At 40.6% G+C, this 22,053-nt stretch overlaps 1 protein-coding gene across 2 annotated transcripts in view; it reads left to right on the top strand.

The window, feature by feature from the left end:
- trpm6 (transient receptor potential cation channel, subfamily M, member 6) overlaps nucleotides 1-22,053 on the top strand; it is a 131,682-nt gene that overhangs the window by 41,664 nt on the left and 67,965 nt on the right. For both annotated transcript variants that reach the window (XM_069930635.1, XM_069930643.1), the window contains exons 12-14: nucleotides 420-700; nucleotides 14,776-15,004; nucleotides 18,737-18,892. In XM_069930635.1, the coding sequence (XP_069786736.1) occupies nucleotides 420-700; nucleotides 14,776-15,004; nucleotides 18,737-18,892 (666 nt within the window). The remainder of the gene's footprint in view (nucleotides 1-419; nucleotides 701-14,775; nucleotides 15,005-18,736; nucleotides 18,893-22,053) is intronic.

Genomic DNA, 22,053 nt, shown 5'->3' on the forward strand with positions numbered 1-22,053 from the left:
ACATAGTTCACAAATCCTATCACATCTTTTCATTATCTTAAACTTATCCCACCAAATCTGTCACTTTATTGTCTCTTATGTTTTTTGCCTCATTGTGATGGTGGGTGTTTAAGGCCAATAACGAAAAATGAATCTGGTGGCAAGTGGCGCAAAAAGTACAAAACTTCATACCAATTTTGAAATGTTATCTGTTAAGATTATAATTTTGTTTATTTCCCGCTTTTCCATTTTATTTTTGCATATATGTAGCACATTAAACCTTAAGTTAAAATATTTAGTAGGCAAATGTATCGTTACCAATACTTCATAGAGAGGCACATTTAGAGTTAATGCAAAAAAACCTTTTAAAGTCAGTTTTTTTTGGTATTGCTCAACAGTTGAAAACTTGACATCTCATTGTCCCATGTTGATATTTACAGGAGAAATCTGTTTCAACTTGTAAATCAAAAAAGAAGCAAAAGGTTGATGTACATTTTTCAGAGGGTCATGACTGTGCAGGCTTTACTTATCCGTACAATGACCTCCTGGTGTGGGCGGTGCTGATGCAACGGCAGAGGATGGCCATGTTCTTCTGGCAGCATGGGGAAGAGGCCATGGTGAAGGCAGTGGTCGCCTGCAAACTGTACCGAGCTATGGCTCATGAGGCAAAGCAGAGTAACATGATGGAGGATATCTCAGAACAGCTAAAACAATATTCCAAGTAAGATCATCCATTGTTTAAATTTTAATATTCATTTTTAACAGTTTTAATATGATGAAATGGCTAAGAATTAATTTGATGGCGATCCCATGGGTTACCTATATCATTAAACAGGAAAGACTACAGACACTGTGATTGTAGTGCAATACACATAAGTGTTGGTGGAACTCAGTAGGTTGTGCAGCACCTATAGGAAACAAAAGTATATGACCAATATTTTGGGCCTGAACCTTCGTTAAGGTACGAACAAAAAGGTGGGGGGGGGGGGGGGAGATGAGAAGACGGAAGAATGCAGGAGAGGTGCACAGGCCTATGGGCAAGAGGTCATTGGTAGATTCAGATGGGGGGGGGGGGGGCAGGAGAAAAAAAAAAAGCTGAGAAGGGATAGGGTGAAGTGATAGCTCTCTGAATGAAGAGGGAAGATGGTGGGGAGCTGGAGGAGACAGGGATTGGGACAGGGAAAGAAATGGAGAGGAGCCTATTCCATCTGCTACGGGCTCCTCTAATCTGAGGCCACTCTGCCACAGTCCCCCTCACAGACTGGGGCCTCTCGCCTCATTCTGGGGCCACCCTGCCGCAGCACCCCCCTCCCCACCATTGGTCCTTGGCCATCCTGCCCTGCTGTCCCCCCTCCAGCCTAGGGCCAGCCTGATGCAGCACCACCCCCCTCATCCTGGGCCATCCTGTTGCAGTCTGCCCCTTAAGCCTGGGACCAACCTTCTCCTCTGTACCTCCCTGCAGCCTGGAGCCACCCCCACCTCCATCCCGCACTCAGCCTAGGCCAAATGCTGGAGTATGACCTTGGAATTAGGACTCCCCAATAATTGTGTTAAATTAACAAGAGGTTGGATCAGCGAATTGGATTTATTTATTTGTGCCTGTCTGAGCCCAGACCAAATTCTAATTTGTTATATTTTAAGGAACGTTGAAGCCACATTAGAAACACTGGTTTTGATAAATAGCAGAAGGAACTACATTGGTCTTATTTGAATAATTCAATTTTCTACTTTCATTTTAAATTTAATACTTTAATATGATGGAACCTCTAATCCTGCCACTGAGATGCACTGGAACTCACAACATTTGCATTCGGCTACATAAAAGCCACTGACACTTTGCCTCAATTTTTCTGATGTTTCTGCAGTCTTTCTGATGAACACATTAGGGAGAAGTAAGAATGGATTCTCAGACAGCTGACCTACTTTTATCTGGGTTTGTATCTTTGCCACTCAGACACATACGGGAGATAACTTGTTACCCATTTCTTTTAGAAAAAGAATGTAAAGGCCATACTCCTATATTCTGATAACTGGCCACCATTTGTTGTGGTGTTGTTTTCTAATATGTCTCTGAATTTATATTCAGAAGGATTGTGATTCAGCTATGAACCGTGAAGATACCTTGGATTAGTCAGAGCAAACACTGAGATGCTGGAGGAGCTCAGAGGATTAGACATGGATAAAATCATCAGTCAACAGTTTGGATTGACTCCCCTTTAAAGTATGAAGGGTTGATATCAAGAGAATTAAAAGAGTGGGGGAGAAGCTGGAGATAGGATATTGGACAGAAGGACGGAAAGGTGGAGAGAGATAGATAAGTAGATTGTGTGTGAGAGTGAGAGAACGTGCACTGAAAAGGGGGAAAGTTAGAGAGAAAAGTATGAACTTGAGTAGGTAAAGAAATGAAAACAGTAGAAATTGATAGCAGTGAGGGTTACCTAAAATTGGAAAAAAAATGACATTTAATTGTAAACTAGAGCAACACATCATGTCACAACTATCTTCCTTTATAATCACCTGGAGAGACTAGAGTGTCATTGTTATTTATGACTCATTCAAAAAATATCCGTACCAAAGTTGAGTTGGATTTTCCACGGTTTATTAAACCTTATTTAAGTTACCACATTATTATAACTTTGTTATGCTTTACTAAAACTTTGATTAAATGATTAAATAATGCTTAAAATAGTCAATATAAATTTTTGGACCATTTCAAACCCCTCCATCTTTGCAGAACAAAAGAAATCAAAACTGATCGTTTATCTTAAAGCATGCAGAGCGAGAAAGTGACACTCAAAGAATGTTAGCAATGTCTACACAGACTGCTTGCAGAATCTGTTTGTGTCTTGCATTTTAACCCTTGCAATATTGGCCCCTAATTATTGTATCTAAAAATAATAATTACCATTACAAAGAAAAAAAAATCAAACGTAGTACTACATCAGTTAAATATTCAAAAGAAAGTGAAAGTCAATTATTAAAGCTTTCTGCTTCTTGTAAAAGACAGATTTTGGTAATTGGTCTGTTCAGAAAGCCAGTTTTTGTCTTAATCCAAACTTGACATAAAAATCCTTCTTTGTCTTGGATGGTATCAACAATCTTCCCCATCAACCAGGAATTTTGAGGCTCTGAATGGTGATCATGACATCCCCAGCTGTGAAATTGCAGCTGATCTTAAACCATTTCTGTCGCTCCACTGTTGCCATTTTCAAACAATTCCAAGATGAAAAGTTATGGTTTAAGCTGGTAACTGTATCCATTTGTTCAGACATTATCTGAACAGTATTTGCAGTCTTATTTTTGATTTGAGGGTCTTCTGGTAAAATTTTTTTTATCAAGATCTTGAGGCCACTCCTTTTGAGCTGTAGAAGAATGAGGCCCTGACACCCACATTTCATTCTTCAGAAAAGACTTTGCTTTCAAATCCCGAGAAGCCAGATCCAGCAGGATTGTTAACTGTGTTAACGTATCTCCTCTGTATTGATGTGAGACTTGATCAATTTCAGTGATACTGTTAGCCATGAAAGTTCAAAATCTTGTGGTTTTATTGTTGATGTATTTGAGCACAGAAGCACTAACAGTCTGTTAGTTTAATCTGCAACTCTTTTTTTCAACTTTGTGTCCATTCTGCTCGCTATGGTGGCAGCCATCAACCTCATTCGTGGGATAGTGAATGGTTTCAATGGAGCCACTCTGGCCTTTCCCATTCCAACATCACAATGTACCTGATCCTTGTAATCTTGCAGTAACAGGTAACCAACTGTTCTGTGACCATCTTCACAAGAATCAGCAAAATTATCCAATTGAGCAGATGCTACTGTTCTGAAATTTATGGGTTTGAAGCATCTGTCAATCTTAAAGTCTTCCAGCTTACGAAGTTCCTGTATCCAATACATCCATTTTTGTACAATGCATTCTGGTATCTCATTATCCCAACCAATCTTCTTCCTACACAAATTTTGCAGGATCTTTTTGGAAGTTAGGACAACTATTCCTCGAGGATCATATATTGAACTGACTTGTTAGAATCCCCCCCTTCTCGTGAGAAGGTCAGTCCTTCAAAATGATTTTGAACTTACAAATATCACATTGAACCTATGATTGTACACCTATCACCTTCTCCAAAGGAAGGTTGTCATGGTCTGTCCAAATTTTTCATTTATTTTGTCCTCTCTCTTTCAGATATGGCAACCTATACCTGGTGACTCTTACTTGACCATTTGGAAAGTAGGAAGCCTCATTTGAAACAGCTTGCCTGTAACTCATGATAAAGAGCTGTTGCTTCTTTTACTGTAACTGCAGAAGAGAGACAGTCATCCACACAGAATTTATTCCTGATGGTACTTATAGATTAAGAGCTAAATTGTTCCCTTTGTCCTCAGCACACTTCCTAAGGGCAAAATTGGCACAACTTGGTAATGAAGTCAATCCAAATAAATGCCCTGTCACTCTGTATTCCACCATGTTCTGGACTGTAGTTCTCATCAGGCCACCAAAGGAACCGTAACAAGTCACTGTTTTCATTCGGTACTTTCACCTGATGGAACATTGCTTCAGTGTCTGCAGTAATGATGACAGGTTCTTTCCAGAATCTAGTTAAGACACCTATCAATGTACTGGTTAAATCAGGACCATGTAAGAATTGAGAATTTAGTGAAACTCCCCAAAGGTTTGCTCCACAATCAATTACCACGGTGTGGTAAGTACCATATTTTGCCATCACTACGTTCCAAAATATTTTCTGGTACTTTCTCTGCATATCCTTTGGATATTATACCAGACACACATTTGGTGTAGTCTGAATGAAAGGAAGAATCTTTCGTGAACCTTCTCTTTAAATTCAGTGTATGTTGCTCAATAACACTTCTACTATCAGGCAAACATATTTCCCTTTCCCTCAAAAGGAAATCCAATACAATAATGATCATTAACCAGCTTGGCTGATTTTGACACCAATTTCAAGAACTGCTAGTCTTACTTTGAAGGTTCTTGGTCGTCCCTGATGCACTCAGGAAAGTCGTTCTTGAACTGCTGCTCCCACAGCTCTTCAAGCTTAACAATCATTATCTTGTTGACACTTGTAGTCGACTGATTTGAACCTCTTCTTTCTCCTAACGGTCCATTAATCAACCAACCAAACATAATTTTGACCATGTAAGGTCCATCTCGCACAAGCCTTATCATATCTAGTGGTTCCAGAGCTTTTGGATCATCTGAACCAATCAACAACTCAATCTCTGTTGATTTCGTGTAAAGGAACAATTTTCAAATCCGTCCAAATGCCACTTGATGCGGGATGTTTCCTTTATACACAGGCATGGTCTTCTGAGTGTATATGCCTAGAGATTCACAAAGATCATTACTATCCAGTCCAGCAATGTCTAGGCCCAAAACAACATTGGTTTGTTTAACCTGACCTATAGTTCTTAATAGACATTTTGTAATTCTCCCTTGAAGATTAATCTTAGTACCTAATAGCCTGAATATGCCTGAGATTATGTGATCTCAGAAGCTAAGCAGGCTCAGGCCTGGTCAGTACTTGGAGGGGAGACCACCTAGGAACACCAGATGCTGTATATTCCTGTGAGGGGCACTGGATAAAGTGGCGACTTTCTGTATGCCTTACGGAAGACAAAAGTTAAAGAATTTCATGTATGTTACATTCTAAATGTAGTATTATGTGACAATAATGGAACCTTTACCTTTCATATTCATTAGCTCCACAGTGCAAATTTGATGCAGTGCTTCCTGGGTCAGGAAATGCATAAGTATGTATAATTGCACTTCTTTTCTTGGCCTTGACCTGAACAGGCACTATTAAAAGTTTGCAGTTCTTTTCATTGTCCCCAGTAAGACTTCAACTTTGTTTTCATCTGCTTCTTTCCTTGTCATTTATTCCTTTTCTGTATTTTTTTCCCCCTGGAAGATATGTAGCATTTTGGGATATTTTTGACTACCTCTGTCGCAGCTGAGTTGCTTTTTGGAGTTTTTCCTAATGTGTCCTTTACACAGACAGCCAAAACATACTCCATTTTCCACAAAAAAAATGATTTTCTCTCTGTGCACCTTCTTTTCCTTTTGTGTACACTTTTCCAAATCATGTTTATCATTACAGAGCAAACATTTATTCACAAGCAGGCAAACTTTCATTTTCCTTAATTTCTTTATATGCCACTGCCAGAGAGATGGGAAATGTACTTTGTAAACATTTTGGTTGAAGATGCAATTTGGACTTCTCATACTCACTGTTTGAGTACCTTTGATATTTCCATACACTGGATCTGTCACAATGTCCACTTGCCCTTCAAGGAACTCCACAAAATCCTTAAAAGTAGCCATTTCATCACATTTTTTATGGTTTTCAATAACTAGACTTCTGCATAGTTCTCTCATCTGGAAGGGTAATTTATTTACAATGATTAGCATATTATTAGGTATGTCAAGCTCTTGAAAATGGTCAATCTCTGTCATGACGTTGCAATATCTTCTTAGAAAGAGGGAAGAAGCTGGTAAACCCTTCATGTCATCCAGTCACGATACTGACGACCATGAAAGAGCTTTCTGTACGTAAGGTGTAGAAATTTTATACTTCTTGCCAAAATGCTTCTTTAGTAATGACTTAGCCTGTTTGAATCCTTCATTAGGAGCCATATTGTGGCTCCTAAGTGGCAAATCTTTACAAGATCTGTGGTTGTCCATTTGTGAACTGCTGCAAATAATATAAACAATTTTCTAAGGTTTGACACTTAATTTCAATACTGCGTTCAAAGCTTTTCATAAATGGCTCCAATACTTACAAATTGAGGGAATTAATTTATAGATATTTTCCCTACGTTCCTTGGAAGTATTAAAATATGTAAACAATTAGAACTGTGTAGTGAGGGGTGCTCTTCGGCAACTAGGTTTCTATTCTTGTTTTCCTACTTTCCTTTATTTTTTTTCTGTGCTTTTTCTTACTTTAATTTCTTTTTTCTTGGGGTTTTGTTTAGGGGAGGGGGAGGGGGGTTGGGGTTTTTACTACCATCATCTATAATAGATTTGATACTAATGTTTGTTTACTATATTTTGCATATGGCTATGATTACATATATGGAAAAAAAATTTACAAAAAAAAAAGCTTTTCATAAATGCTTGGAATTCATGTGGGTCATGTCGTGGTTTTCTGAGGTCCAAAAACGAGTCAGGCAACATGAATAATTCTTCAGGAAGGTTTAACCTTTATTTGCAAGTAAAGGCTGAGACAAATCAAAATGCCCGTTGCGATGAGACACTGCCCTTTTTTTATACAGAATTTTAGCTCCTTATCAATGTTCGGCTTTGATTGATGTTTTGTACCAATTAGCTCATTCTGGGTTCGTTTCTCAGTCATGGTACTCTTATCACTTCTCTTTGCACTACACTTATAATCTTGTAACCGCTTATTTACCATTTTCCGTGCTCAGATTCAAAAGTATTCTTTCCCCAACTCCCTGGGCCACTGAGCCAAAAAGCTGTCCCTTGGTATCTGGGACAGGGAAAAAAAAAGACCCAGAAACCCTCACAGACTATTTTTTTAGCTTTGTCACGCTCTTCTTGAATATCTTATGTGTCATGCAGGTAATAACAGTACATTATTGGAGCCCTTTTTCCTCGAGAATTTGGTCCAACAATCTCCAGGAGCATTGGGAACTACTTTGCTGTGGCGGGTACTAGAAGGGACTTATGAAAGGGAAGAAATGCCAGCAGTTAATACAACCATGGTAAACCATGCTCCCCAACCACCTAGTTTGGCTTCTAGCCAGTTAAAAAACTGATGTCCAAATCCTGCATTTTGTTTAACTTCTTTCCTTAATTTTTTTTAGCTTATTCATTGCCTTAGTGAATGATCCCTCCAGATAAATATTTTACTAGCTGTTCTCCCAGTGCAGAGAGAAAGCATCATCAGTATAATTAATAAACCTTTGTTGTTTGTAGTAAATATAATTGATCCATTCTGTATTTTTGGCAGGCATTACCCAAAAGAGCATTGATTCAAATCCAGCAGCGATCTCATTTCTAGCTTTAAATTCATTGGGGATACCTCTTGGTTGCCCTATGATATCAAATGTGACTGCTGGGACAGGGGTATATCCTCTTTATCTCCTTATCATAGTATATTGTAGCAAGGTATCCAACTGCACTTCAGGGGACACTACAGTCTCCAGGAGTATTCTCACTCATGCACAGGTACCTCTCCATCTATAGGGAGCATCGGTCTCAGTCCTTCCTCCAGACCACACAACCACCAAGTATTGGCAAGGGGGGTTGTTTGGTCATTCAAAATTGGGCTCCACCAAGTTGCTCCTCCTGATCCAAGTGGCGAGTGTATGCAATGACCACTAAAAGTGCCTCCTGGAATTTTACCATTCTGTGTGAAGCACTCAGACTTTAAGTTCATGCCTAGCTGCAGGCCCTCGAGTGGCTTAATCTCATTTTTATGGGTAGTTGTCCAAGGGGTACTATAATTACACTTGGTTCCGAGTGTGTGCGGGCTGTCCTGGGAGAGGGCTGCATTAACATACACCATAACAGGCAATATGGGGAGCTTCCCCTGCATGGCCAATCTTTTAAGCTTCCATGCAGTGCATTATAGGGCATGGGCACTATGTGCTGTATGGGTGTTGTGCCCTTGAACAAAAATAATATTTCTGCCAAGACATTGTCTTTGTCATAACGTTTGCCCACTTGTACCAGTGGTTGACATGTGCGTGTGACCACGGGAAGGAGTGAGTTATCTATAGTCCTTGCATCCCAAGTTTTTTCTTTCGATTTTTGTGGCATATTACCAGGCCAAGTCTGCTAAATTGATGGTTTACAAATCCACACATGGGTGGGGAGGTATGTTTTCATCGTGGGCGAGTCACTGGTTGTCCCCAAACCACCCTCACCCACCCTAGCAGGATAAGGACTGTTTTCCATAGGCTCATCTCCAGTGCTTTTGAAGCTATCACTGGCTCAGAAAACCTCACTTACTACTTGATCAAAGCCTTGCAGGTAACAGATCTTCCTGTTCCTCCTCTGTCATCCCTTCCTCTCTCTCACCCGGGGAACTGGCTTAGTACAATGGTTGAGATGGTACCATGTAGCTGGACCTTCCACTTGGATGGCAATAGGTGATGCCTTTGTTACCATGAATGTTCCTTCTCTTCTTGACTCATTTCACTTCCTTCGTAAAGCTTGTACATAAACCTGGTCTCCGGGTTTATTAGGTCATTCCTCTTGGTGAATCTCTGGCTCCTTTTGTTTTTTACCCGTGTATAAGATAAACTTGTGTATCATTAGTTAGCAGTTGCATGTACTGCTTGAGTTCCATCTCAAACTGTTCCAAGCTTGGCCCTTTATGTGGACCTCTCCATTTAGGTACCAGCAAGGGTCTACCAGTAAGCATTTCATGTGGTGTCAAATGTGTCTTGAGGTTAGTCTGCATATGGTAACTCATCAATGCCACCAGCAATGCCTCAATCCAATTGAGCTTAGTGCTTGCACAGATCTTGTTCAATTTAGCTTTCAGAGTCCCATTAATTCTTTCCACCATTACCCTGTGATTGGGGATGGTACACACATCCAAATCTCTGTTTTATTCTCAGAGTCTGTAATACCAGTTTAACTTTCTTCTTTCTTTGGCTTGGCTTCGCGGACAAAGATTTATGGAGGGGTAATGTCCACGTTAGCTGCAGGCTCGTTTGTGGCTGACAAGTCCGATGCGTGACAGGCAGACACGGTTGCAGCGGTTGCAAGGGAAAATTGGTTGGGGTTGGGTGTTGGGTTTTTCCTCCTTTGTCTTTTGTCTTTTTGGTTAAAGGCTGATCCATTGTCTGAGCTGATTTCTGTAGGTATACTAAATCTTGTTTGTCAAAAATTTCACTACCCTTCCTGCACTTAAATCCTTAGAGGGCACTGCCTCTACCTATCTACTAAATCTGTCAATTATTACCAGAATGTACCTTTTCCCTCTTATTGTCTTTATCATGCCCACATGTTGATCACCAAGTGTCTAAATGGCCCTTCGAGCACAGATATGTGACTTATAGGAGTTGTTATTCACTTTCTGACATTGTTTTGTGCACACACCTCACACTGTGATAAGATGTGATCTATTGAAGCCTGTAGATAGGGTTCATCTCTGTATAGTTATATGTCTGGAAACGTCATTAAAATTTGAAATGCTGCTATCCTGGCTGGTGTCAGCACAAACTTTCGCTTTTCCAACAGCTTTTCTACCTTGTGTGTGTATACAGGATCACAGGATAGCCCAAGGTCACAGACGATGCTTTCTCAGGTGCAGTGAAATGCCGCCAGTCCCTGGTAGCAGGCTGGGAATCCCTGAGCTACCTCATCCAACCTTGTGCTACAATATGTTATTGGTTGTTTCGCTTTCCATATGTCCATTTCCTGCACTAGTGCTGCTGCAGCGTAGCCCTCCTGTCTGTTGGACACATACAGATGAAAAGCCTTCTCGTAATTGGGCAAGGCTAGGGCTGACTGTAATTCCTGCTTAATGGTGTTAAAAGCTATTTCTGCCTCATCATTCCACTGCAAAATATTTTTCAGGCTGATGTGTCCTGCTTCCTTCATTATTTTCAGCATATTCTCCAATCCAATCTGAATTGTATCCCACCATCCCCAAAAATGTCATAATCTGACCTACTATCTGAGGTTTAGGAGCTTTGGTTATTGCCTCAATTTGATCTGGCACTATTGCCTTCGTTCCTTTAGATATTAGTCTGCCCAGGTATTCTACTTATTATTCACAAAATTGCAACTTTTTAGATACTTTGTGACCTCCACGAGCCAAAAGGGTTAAAGTAGCCTGGTCGCACTGTTCCTTGCTTTCAGAACAGACCAACAAATCATCCACATACTGGTATTGAATCAGTGTATTCTCCAGCAGTATCCCCTCCAAGTCTACCTTCAGCATGTGATTGAAAACATGCAGCAAGTGTTTAAACCCCTACAGCATCCTAGTATAAGTGTATTGAGTGCCTCTGTAAGTAAAAAGAAACAAATACTGACACTAACACAAAAGAAAGCTGAACACAGATCAATCACTGAGAAGCAAGATGCTTCAGGCGGGACATTAGTCAGCAGTGCATGTGGATTTGGGACGACCACTGGCCAGTCTCTTACCACCTCATTAACTGCTTGCAAATCATGTACCAGTCTCCATTAGAATTTATCTGCCTTCAAAACAGGTAACAGCAGAGTGTTGCAAGGAATCTTCGTCTCTAAGGACTCCTGCTTCCAGCAGGTGATGTATTGTTGCCTTCTTCCGCTTCTGCCTTTAAGGGGTACTGTGGTCTTCTGGGGGGGGGGGGGTAAAACTGCTCCCTGTTTTAACTTTATTTCTACTGGACTTGCCGATTTCACTCTCCCCACATCTGTATCATGCTGTGACCACAGGATGGATGGCAGCTCAACAAGCATTTGCTTGTTTCACCAGGGGCCCCAAATCTTCAGACTGCTGCCCTCGTTTACAAGCAACATCACATGGGGTGCAGCCCCTGGTACCCTGTACCATCTTTCCAGAAAAGCATTCCATTTAATTTGCAAGGATGCCCCCTGTTTCACAATCATTATAGCTTCTCCTTTTAGGCAATCCCAGCCACATGCTCCAATAAGCCGCTGCCCCTCCAGCACCTTGTTCTGGGTTTCATCAAAAATCACTGTGCAATGTAACTGAGACTTGGGCAGTGTGGCCTTGGGTAATATGGCCAGCATACCCGCTTTCCATTTTCTTCAAGTTTCCCAAATTTGATCTTCTTTATCTTCTATCCAGAATATGTTGGTTTTCCTATCTTCTTGCCTCATTAATTGAGCATGCGTTCTTTCCACACTCAGGCCATTTTTGGTGCATTCTAATTTTAATTCCAGTTATAACAGGGCATCTCTGCCTAACAGATTAACTGGGGTCCCTTTAGACACTAATATTGGCAATATTTCTTTGTTACTCATCTCTAAACATACTGGGCTGTGCATCGTGTTAACTGTTTTTTTTTCCCCGAGAACCCTACAGTTTTAACATATTTTCCTGACATGGGAAGGTGGAAGGTGAACTGGTTGCACACAAGTATATGTGGCACTAGTGTCCTTCATCATTGGTGTGAACTGCCCCTCTAAAAAGAACCATCGGTTCTTCTTCTGCCTCCTATTTTATCATTGGATAATGTCCTTCCCCATCTGGGTTCTCTGGGCACCCATAGTATCGCACATAGGGGTTTACTAGCCTGACGGGACCTGCTGGGATTGGTCCTGGGTTAAAGCATTGCTCTCTTCCCATTGGTTCTTGTTGAAATGAGGTGGCCCATGGTTTGTGTAGGCAGTTTCTTTTAACGTGTCCTGGCTGGTTACATTCCCAACACAACCTTTCAGCTGTCTCTTTACTGGTCCTTTCTGCCCATAACTTCTCTGACCCCCCTCCTTGGGAGCTCCAGTTCTGTCTGGGCTGCTGTTTGAATGGTTCCTGATAGGGCATTTGTGGAAATGCTCCCCCAAAGACATTATTGGCATGGGATTTTCCAGCCCCTGTCTGGCTCTGCCGTAGGACTCGTTACCTTCTGGCATGTCACTCATTTCATTGGTCACAACCAGATCTGTTGTTACAGGCAACATCTTTTTGCCTTTTTTCACACTCCTTTTTGAGCTCTTTGAGCTGCATCTGTGCCAACTTCCTTTGCACCTCTTCCTGCTGTTCTGCCAGTTTCATTTTATCTCTTCGATACTTTATGACTGCATGGACTGGATAGTCTCTAAGCTATGGGTGAGATACATATGTTAGACCCAACACCTCCTCCAGTCTAGACTTGATTTGAGGGGGGAGTGTATCCACAATAGCGGTTCAGAACATGCTAGCTATTAATTGGTTACCTTCTACTTCCTGTTCCGTTTCGAGCCTCCACTTTTTCAGTTGGTTTTCCAGAGAGGCTGCTGGATTTTCAGAGTCTCCCATTAGATCCTCTCTTAAGGCTTTGGGGTCCATTTTAAGTGGATAACAGTCCCTGAGGGCCTTCCATACCCTCCTTCTGACTGGATCAAAGCCAACGTCAGCAATCATTGGATTGTCCACTGCATTTTTCATGCCAGTCAACTCCATTAGTTCTCTTAGTTTGGAGATTCTTATCACCTTCACTAGCAGTGCATTCAAATCCCCCATAGCCAATAATCTTCCCGCGGTCTTCTCCTTGGAGGCCCTTATCCACTTTCTTGCCCCTTAATGTATGTTGGCCAAATTATTTTTCAGCCCTTTCAGATCCTGGGCCCCCCAGGGAACATATTGTGTCTCTCCTGTTCTCCCCTTCACTTTCTGTGTTTCTTCCTTAGCTTCTAACCTTGTTTCTACTTCTAAGTTTTCCAATCCTGTTTCTTCCCGAATCGGCTCCCTCTCTCGTTTCTCCACTTGTCTCTCCCAAATGCTTCTCGGTATCCCAAACTCCCTTCGTACCTCCTCCTTTAATTTCCTTAGTTCTTTTTCTAACTTCCTTCTTTCTTCCCTGTAATCGCACGGGTCTTCTCTTTCCCTGGCTGGCTTTCTCTCCCCTGATGTGGACCTTAATTTCGCTCGCTCTCACTTTCATGCTGCAAGTATTCCTCAAGGTCCCTTTGTGCTCTTAGGTCCTGTAACCTTTTGATTTCTGCTTCCAACGGTCTTTATTCCTGTTTTATTCTTTCCCTTTCTCTCTGTCCTCTATTTTCTCTGTACTCCCTTATCTCTTTGTGACTTCTCCCTCTATCTCCATTATTTCTTTCACTACTGGAGATTGTTTTGGGTCTTTTAGGCCCAAATAGGGAGGGGGATTGACAAAATCTCTAATTTTGGGTGCAGGGTAGGCTTTTCCTCCTGGTTTTTCTCTCCTCGTAACTGTCTCTCTAGTTCGGTTTCTTCTTCTTTAACCATCCTTACTGCTTGGACTGCTTTCCTCAGCCTTTTTCCTTCTGCTCTTCAAAATGTCCATCGCATTAAAATTTTTAAGACCATTTCAAGCCCCTCCATCTTTACAGAACAAAATAAATCAAAACTGACCATTTATCTTAAAACAGAGAGAGAGAGAGAGAGAGAGAGAGAGAGAGAGGGAGAGAGATCTTGGCTAAGAATACATTTGTCTGGAGACACCCAAAGATTGTAAACAACGTCTACACAGACTGCTTGCAGAATCTGCTTGTAACTTGCATTTTAATCCTTGCACATAATTTTCCTCCCGGGTTTCAAACTGTCCAGGAGAAATAAGATGTGTTGTTCAAGTTTACAATTGGCCTCACCCTGGCAATGGATGAGGTAGAGGAACATGCATGCCTACATGGGGATGGTGAGGGGAATTCTTCGGGGGAGGGGGTTAGTCAGAGCTGGAAAAGGCTTGCTCTTCAGTCACTTCTATCAGGGGTCCAGGACATTGAAACAGTGGAATTTCCTCTTTTTTTCTGCAACTTCAAGCCTAGCACCAGCTGTCAAGAAAACCCTAGAATGCCAGAGTAGGATTCAAGTGTTGAAAACTGGTGACTGGTTTCCTCATTTTCAGATTTTCTTACGTTTCCTCATTTTTTTCAGTGCATTGATACATATTCAACATCAATCAATAGAGAAAAACCTTTAGATAATTCTCAATCACTCATTCCTCATCTCAAGATGCCCAGCACATGCCATTTATTTTCAAATAATATTCGTATTGGCAAAACTTTGCATTTTGTTTTATGTTCTCTGAAGGCTTTGCATTGCTTTTCTAGATTCTGAGATTTTAGTTAAAGCAATAAAATTACATATTGCTTTCTTTCATTTGGGAATGTTAGGGAATTTGGCCAGCTTGCTGTGGACCTTTTAGATCAAGCTTTCCAACAGAATGAGCGAATGGCCATGAAGTTGCTGACATACGAGCTGAGGAACTGGAGCAACTCCACCTGTTTGAAACTGGCTGTATCATCTCACCTTCGACCATTTGTTTCCCATACTTGCACTCAAATGCTCCTAACGGATATCTGGATGGGACGCCTGAACATGAGGAAGAACTCATGGTTTAAGGTAAAGAGAGTCCCAGATTACTTATGCCAAACCTGTATCAGGAATCAGTCTTGTGTCTTGTAGAGTGGAGAAGTTGGTGTTTTATTACAATTAATTCATTTAGATATTGCCTCAGAGGACTCAAAGAATACTGGTGGAATTCCTGTACTGTTAAGAATTTTTCTTAAGGTATTTTGGTTGCTCTCTATAACACATTGGAGTTTTTAAAAAAATCTTTTGTAAATACTAATCTGCATTGGTTTGTTACCAAGATAATGTTTCTAATCTCAGTCAGGGACAAAAACAAGTTATTTTCCACTCTTGTGCTCCTACATTGTACTTAATGAGGTACAAAGAATGGCAGTAACGGCTTGCTCTGTAATATTTCACCTTTCATTTTCTTTTTAACATTTGGATGTGTTAAATTCAGCTCAGACTCTGTCAATATTCATGCATATAACCATTGTGATCATTTTAAAGTAATTTTGTCAACTTTAATTTCTCAAAGTGTTCCAAATCAAAGATCCCATATTTCAGATATTAATAGTTACGGATGAATTATTCTACCATATATTATTTCTGCCACACTGTTATCTTTTTTGAGGTTGTTTTTAAACAGACAGAAACTCATGGAGCCATGCCCAAGATTCAAGAGTTCGAGCAACTAAAGAAGTCTAAGGATTTCAATAAATTGCTGATGAGCTGACTGGAAATAGAGAGGCTCCATTTACTCTCCACATTTGATCAGACTCGAGAAGGTGCAGAGAGAAATTGCAAAAAAATGTTGCCAGGACTGAGAAGTTATAACTATGAGGGCTATGGTTATCTTCTTTGACACAGAGGATGCTGAGCGGATGACTTATTGCAGGTTATGAAGGGTACAGAGTAAATAACAAGGACTGTTTCTCTCAGTTGAGTTTTTTTAAAAAAAGTGGCATGGATTTGTAGAGGTGAGATGTAGAAAATCTTCTCCCCAACAGAAAGGATGATTGATGTAGAAACTTAGCGCGGTTAATAGTACTTGAAGGCTGGAAGACAACAGACTTCTGTTCGGAAGCAGGAGTACTATGGGGAGTTTATTCTTTTGTGGCGCAGACATGGTACCAATATGATGTGAAGATTGCATTGGTCTTACTAAATTCAAGACAAATAAAATGTACTTGCCTTGTATATCTCAGACTGAGATGATTAAAATTAAAATGACTAAAGAACAAACAATTAATAACTGATTCCAATCATTCATTTCATAAATGTACTTAAAAATGATAAATTAACCTAAAGCTCCTGTTGATTTCAGGAGCTAACATCATGATTAACCCTGACAGATATTTGTCGGATGGTTTATATATAGTTTATGTAAGTTCCTTATTTTAATTATAATTTACTAAATCTCTATTCTGATCCGGAAGATAACTTTTTATAGACTGTGTGATTTTATATAAAAAAATACTATAATGGAAATGGTAAAGTATAAAAATATTTATTTCTCTGAAAAGGAAATTAAGTAAAGATTTGGCTGAATTATTTGCAAGGCAGTGAAGATAGAACAAGGGAGTGGGAACCTAAGCTCTTTAAGGAGTGGATAAGATAGGCTACATGACTCTTTCCATGCTACCTCATTCAATTCATCAGTAATCTTTAATATACTGTGTCCTCCATAATATTTGGTTAAAAAGACACCTTTTTTTCCTTTATTTTTCCCCTGTGCTTCACAGTTTGAAATTTGTAATCAAACAATTTGCAAGTGATTAAAATGTACATTCCAGATTTTATTCAAGGATATTTGTATACATTTTGGTTTAACCATGTAGAAATGACTGCACTTTATATACATAGTTTCCCCCATTTCAGGGCACCATAATGTTTTGGACATTTAGCTTCACAGGTGTTTGTGATTACTCATGTATGTATCATTACTTCATTGGTGCAGGTATAAGAGAGCCTGTAGTTGCCATTGTTCAACATGAGGACCAGAGCTGTGCAACTGAAAGTCAAATAAACCATTATGAGGCTGAAAAACAAGAATAAAACAGTTAGAGCATTGCCCAAACCTTAGGATTACCAAAATCAACTGTTCGGAACAGTTCGGAAGAGGAAAGAGCTCAGTAGTCGCAAAGGGACTGGTCGGCCAAGGAACACCTCCACTGCTGATAACAGAAGAATTCTCATCCTAATGAAGAAAAATCCCCAAACGCCTGTCCGACAGATCGGAAACATACTTCAGAAGGCAGATGTGAATGTGTCAATGACGACTGTCTGCGAAAGACTTCATGAACAAAACTACAGAGGCTACAATGCAATATGCAAACCACTAGTTAGCCATAGGAACAGGTTGGCCAAATTACAGTTTGCCAAGAAGTATTTAAAAGAGCCTGCAGAATTCTGGAAAAAGGTCTTGTGGACAGATAGGACCAAGATGAACCAGTATCAGAGTGATGGCGAGAGCAAAGTGTGGAGGCATCAAGGAACTGCCTAAGATCCAAAGCATATCACCTCATCTATGAAATATGGTGGTGGGGGTGTTATGGCTCAGGCATCCATGGCAGCCACAGGTATTGGCACACTTTTCTTCGTTGATGATGTAACTGCTGACAGCAGTAGCAAATTGAATTCTGAGGTGTATAGAAACATCTTATCTGCTCAAGTTTGAGCAAATGCTTCCAAACTCATTGAACAGCACTTCATCCTACAGCAAGTCATTTATCCCAAACATTCTGGTAAAGCAACAACAGTTTTTCAAAGCTAAAATCTGGAAAATCCTTGAATAGCCAAGTCAGTCACCCAATCTAAATCCAATTTAGCATGCCTTCATATGCGGAAGAGAAAATTTAAGGGGACAAGTCTCCAAAATAAGCAGGAGCTAAAGATGGCTGCAGTAGAGGCCTGGCAGAGCATCAACAGAGAAGATACTCAGCACCTGGTGATGTCTATGAATCACAGACTTCAAGCAGTCATTGCATGCAAGTGATATGCAACAAACTACTAAACATGACTATTTTGATATACTTATCATTGCTATGTCACAAATATTATGATGTCCTGAAATGAGGGGACTATGTCTATAAAGTGCTGTAATTTTTACATATCAAACCAAAATGTAAGCCAACACCCTTTAATAAAATCTGGAATGCACACTTTAATCATGTGAATTAAAAAAAATTTAATTAAATTAAAATTTTTAAATTTAAATTTATATATTTTTTAATTTTAAAATTTAAATTTAGACATACAGTACAGTAACGGGCCATTTAGTACCACTCGTACATGCTGCCCAAATTACACCCAAATAGCTTACACCCCACCCCTAGTACATTTTGAACGTTGAGAAGAAACCCACGCAGACACAGGGAGAATGTACAAACTCCTTACAGACAGTGCAGGATTCGAACCTCAGTCCTGATCACTGGTGCTGTTAAAATGTTGCACTAACTGCATATGCCGACCATGCCACCAATCAAGTTTGTTTGATTACAAATTTAAAACTGCTGTGCATGGGAAAATAAAGAAAAAGAAGTCTCTTTCCCAAACATTATGGAGAGCTCTGCATTTTCAATGATAACAAGGTTAAATTTTGAATGCAAATATTCACACACAGATTTTATTCTTTTAATGATTTAGCCACTTTCACAAGCCTTAATTGAATATTGACAGAGCAGATGTCTGTAGTCCAGTAACCATAGATTTGTTGAATACACCATGCATATTCTTCCTTTTGTCGTTTCCTACATCTAATATAACTTCTCTTATTATCAGGTAATTCTGAGCATTCTTCTGCCTCCGACTATTCTGATGTTGGAATTTAAGAGCAGGGCTGAAATGTCCCACATTCCTCAGTCTCAGGAATCGCATCAGTTTGCTCGACAGTACAGTTTCCAAAACTCCAATATTGGCAAGGTCGAACAACTTACTGTAAGTTTGAATTCCCCATAGGTGGGATCGGTATTTCCTGAGCATTTCAATCATTATCAGCCAAATTGGAATAAACATTATGTTGAAATCTATTTTCTACAAATTGCTTACTTGTAAGCACCAAAAGTCATTGAAAGATGTTACATCTATCAGGATTCTTTTAAAACCTTTGAAATATATTTGGACTCTGGAGATTTTCACTTTTGTAACTAGTAACCGTTTCTTCTTTTTTTCCATTTGTGAGAAACATAAGTACCTTCACAGAAATTGCTCGAGACAAAAATTGAGAACAAAGAACATTTGTTATACAACAATGCAAAGTTGGGTGCTTCCCCTTACCCTGGGAATACACACACACACTGGGGCTCACTCAACTTTTATACAGTTTATTTCAGTATAGAAGTACCCTCCCCCTTACATTCTTCTGCCTCCTGGATGAGTTTGGCATTAGGCAATCCTGTCTGCCTACGTGCTGTTTCTATGAACTTGGAGGACCAGGGGGTATCCTATCGGTGTCCCATCATGTCATTGTCCTCATTGTCCTTATTCACAAACCTGCTTTTGTCCTTATTCACACCTTCCCGACCCTCAGGGCTTACTAACTTCTTATATGCAGAACTTGCTAATTCTGTCTAAAAGGCTAGAAGACCCTTATCTTATTCAGTCTAACTTTACTCCTACATTCTATTATCTATTATCTATCCTTTCATACTGGCTTTATTCATCTCTCATATTTTCATATTAGTTTTACTCATCTCTCACAATCCTCACTTTTATTTTAGCTACGCTTCGTGAATTCTCAACTAGAATGTAACTTGGTCTTTTTCCCAGCGAGTCAGTAAATGAACTGCAGTCTCAGCATCATCAGACAGAATTTGGGAAACATACATCCTTTGGGTTATAGTGATCTGACGAGGGGTCCGTTGAATTAAATACTGCACACAAGTCTTTAGGCAGGGGAGCACCATAATGGCCAGAATAGCAAGTCAACTGTTTGGAAGGGCTGTGGGTATCAGACTCCAGTTACCAATAAAAAGTCTAGTCCATCCCACACCGGATCAAGGTTGCCAAGTCTGAACCTGGGCATGGGAAGATTTTCAAACTCCTGAAGAAGTGTCTTTAACCGCCTGACCGTTGTGAGCATTGTCATTAACCAGTCTTTCACAAACGCTGCCTTCAGCAGCCAACGAGTAATCGAGAGCCAGGCGGTTTTGTTGAACTGTGGCTCGTATCTGTCGTCTTTCTTCAGCCCATAAATTCAGGGCCATCACTGTCTGTTCGGTGATGGTCTCCAAGGCTGGAGTCTGATTAAACGATTTAAATGCCAAGCAACTGTGGTGTTCTGGAGCAGCTTACGTCGTTTACAACTGGATCTCCCCTTACAGTGGTGGTTCTTAACATTCTGAATGTCTGTGTGACCCAAAGGATGCTTTGCAGGAGACCAAGTTGGGGAGGGGTGTTTCTTGTCACTTAACCTGTGAGTTGCAGCCTGTCTGTGAACATTAGCATATATATTCACTATCTCTGCTACATGTACAAATCCTGACTAACATTCTGTCTGTCATTGTCCCACCATCTTCTTTGAGCTATCTCTTTAAAACTCCTCTTTTTAATATCTGTAGAGGCCAGAATACAAACCAAGTCTACTCCCCTAGGGCCATTCTGTTCCCCTGGTCCATGTTGGGATCCTATATTAACCCATATTAAATAAGGTACCCCACTATGACTATACTCTATACCTGTGCTCTGTCTGCATTCTAAAGGTAAATAATTGTCACCTCTGCTGCCCCTATTCCAAGAGGACTTAATACATTGTGAGCAATTTGGTGATTTCCCAAAAATTGGGAACCAACAAGTAAACAAAACAGCAAATGGTAAAAACAACATTACAGCACTTTTTCCCGGCGTAGTGTAACTTTTAGATCAGAAGGATGAAGGACTGCACGCCAGGTGGAAGGTAGATTATCAATGTCTTTAGTCTGTGGATCAGCAGCTTGTTTAATTCATTCTATGTGAGTCCACCCCTTTTCTTTCGTTCGCACTGCAGTGTCCGTAATCAAAAGTACACAATAGGGGCTGTCCCAGACAGGTTTTAGTTGGTGATCTTGCAATGCTTTTACATATACCCAATCACCAGATTTAATAAAATGAATAGGATGCTCCAGGGGTGGGTTTTGAGCTAATAAACCCTTCCGTTTTAATTCGTATAGAGAGGCAGAAAGTCCCTTTAAGTATTTGGATATGTACTGGTCATTTGGCTCAGGGGTAGGGGTATTAAAAGGTGACATACAAGGTTCGAGTATACCATCTTTCACCAACTGGTCAATTACTGGCTGCAGCCCCTTTCGGCCAGCTATCGGAATTGGATACTGCTTTCGTCTAATTACTTGCTCAGGATCTTTTAAAGTAACTTGCAAGGGAGGAATATCTAACACTCCTCTATTGCTTCTTTTTGCCCATACTCCAGGATTTATTAGTTCCCGATCCTCCTCGGTTAATACATACAATTGAACCCCGATACCTGATTCCTGTGGTCTAGTGCCGATAGCCAATTGGTCCTGTAAATCTCGTCCTAACAAACAAACTCCAGCTTAGGGAACAAGTAGAATGTCCTCCGTTACTATCTTCTCTCCCATTTGTATTCTTACATCCCTTAATAGAGGAACCGTAAAATCTCTTCCTCCTACTCCCGAAATCATTACTGTCCCCTCTATCTTAACACCCTCGGGTGGTTGTAAAATACTAGACCGGGCTGCCCCAGAAACTACTAAAAAGGTCATCTTGTCACTGTGGGGTTCTATGCTTAAATTTACCAATGGTTCTCTGTGCAGCCCCACGGTGTGTATTGACTGAGAACCGTGACCCCCCCATTCATAATCTGCTTCCATCAGTGCGTAAGATCGCGTCTCCCTGGCTGGCATTGGGCATTCTCTCTTAAAATGTCCCTCCTTTTTACAATGGTAGCAAACTAATGCTCCTGTTTCCCCATTCCTACTGGGATTACCATGAGGTCCCGGGAACGGTCGTTGTCCCTGGAATTCCCCTCTACCCTTGCCCCTGCTCTGGTCTCTACTCTCCCACTCCCAGAGCTCCTCCCAATGTCCAGGAGCTGGCACACAGCCCCTACCCTTTCCTTGCTGTCCCTCCACGACTTCCTTGAC

This window comes from Narcine bancroftii, chromosome 1 (genome assembly GCF_036971445.1).
Source record: "Narcine bancroftii isolate sNarBan1 chromosome 1, sNarBan1.hap1, whole genome shotgun sequence".
NCBI classification, from domain to species: domain Eukaryota; kingdom Metazoa; phylum Chordata; class Chondrichthyes; order Torpediniformes; family Narcinidae; genus Narcine; species Narcine bancroftii.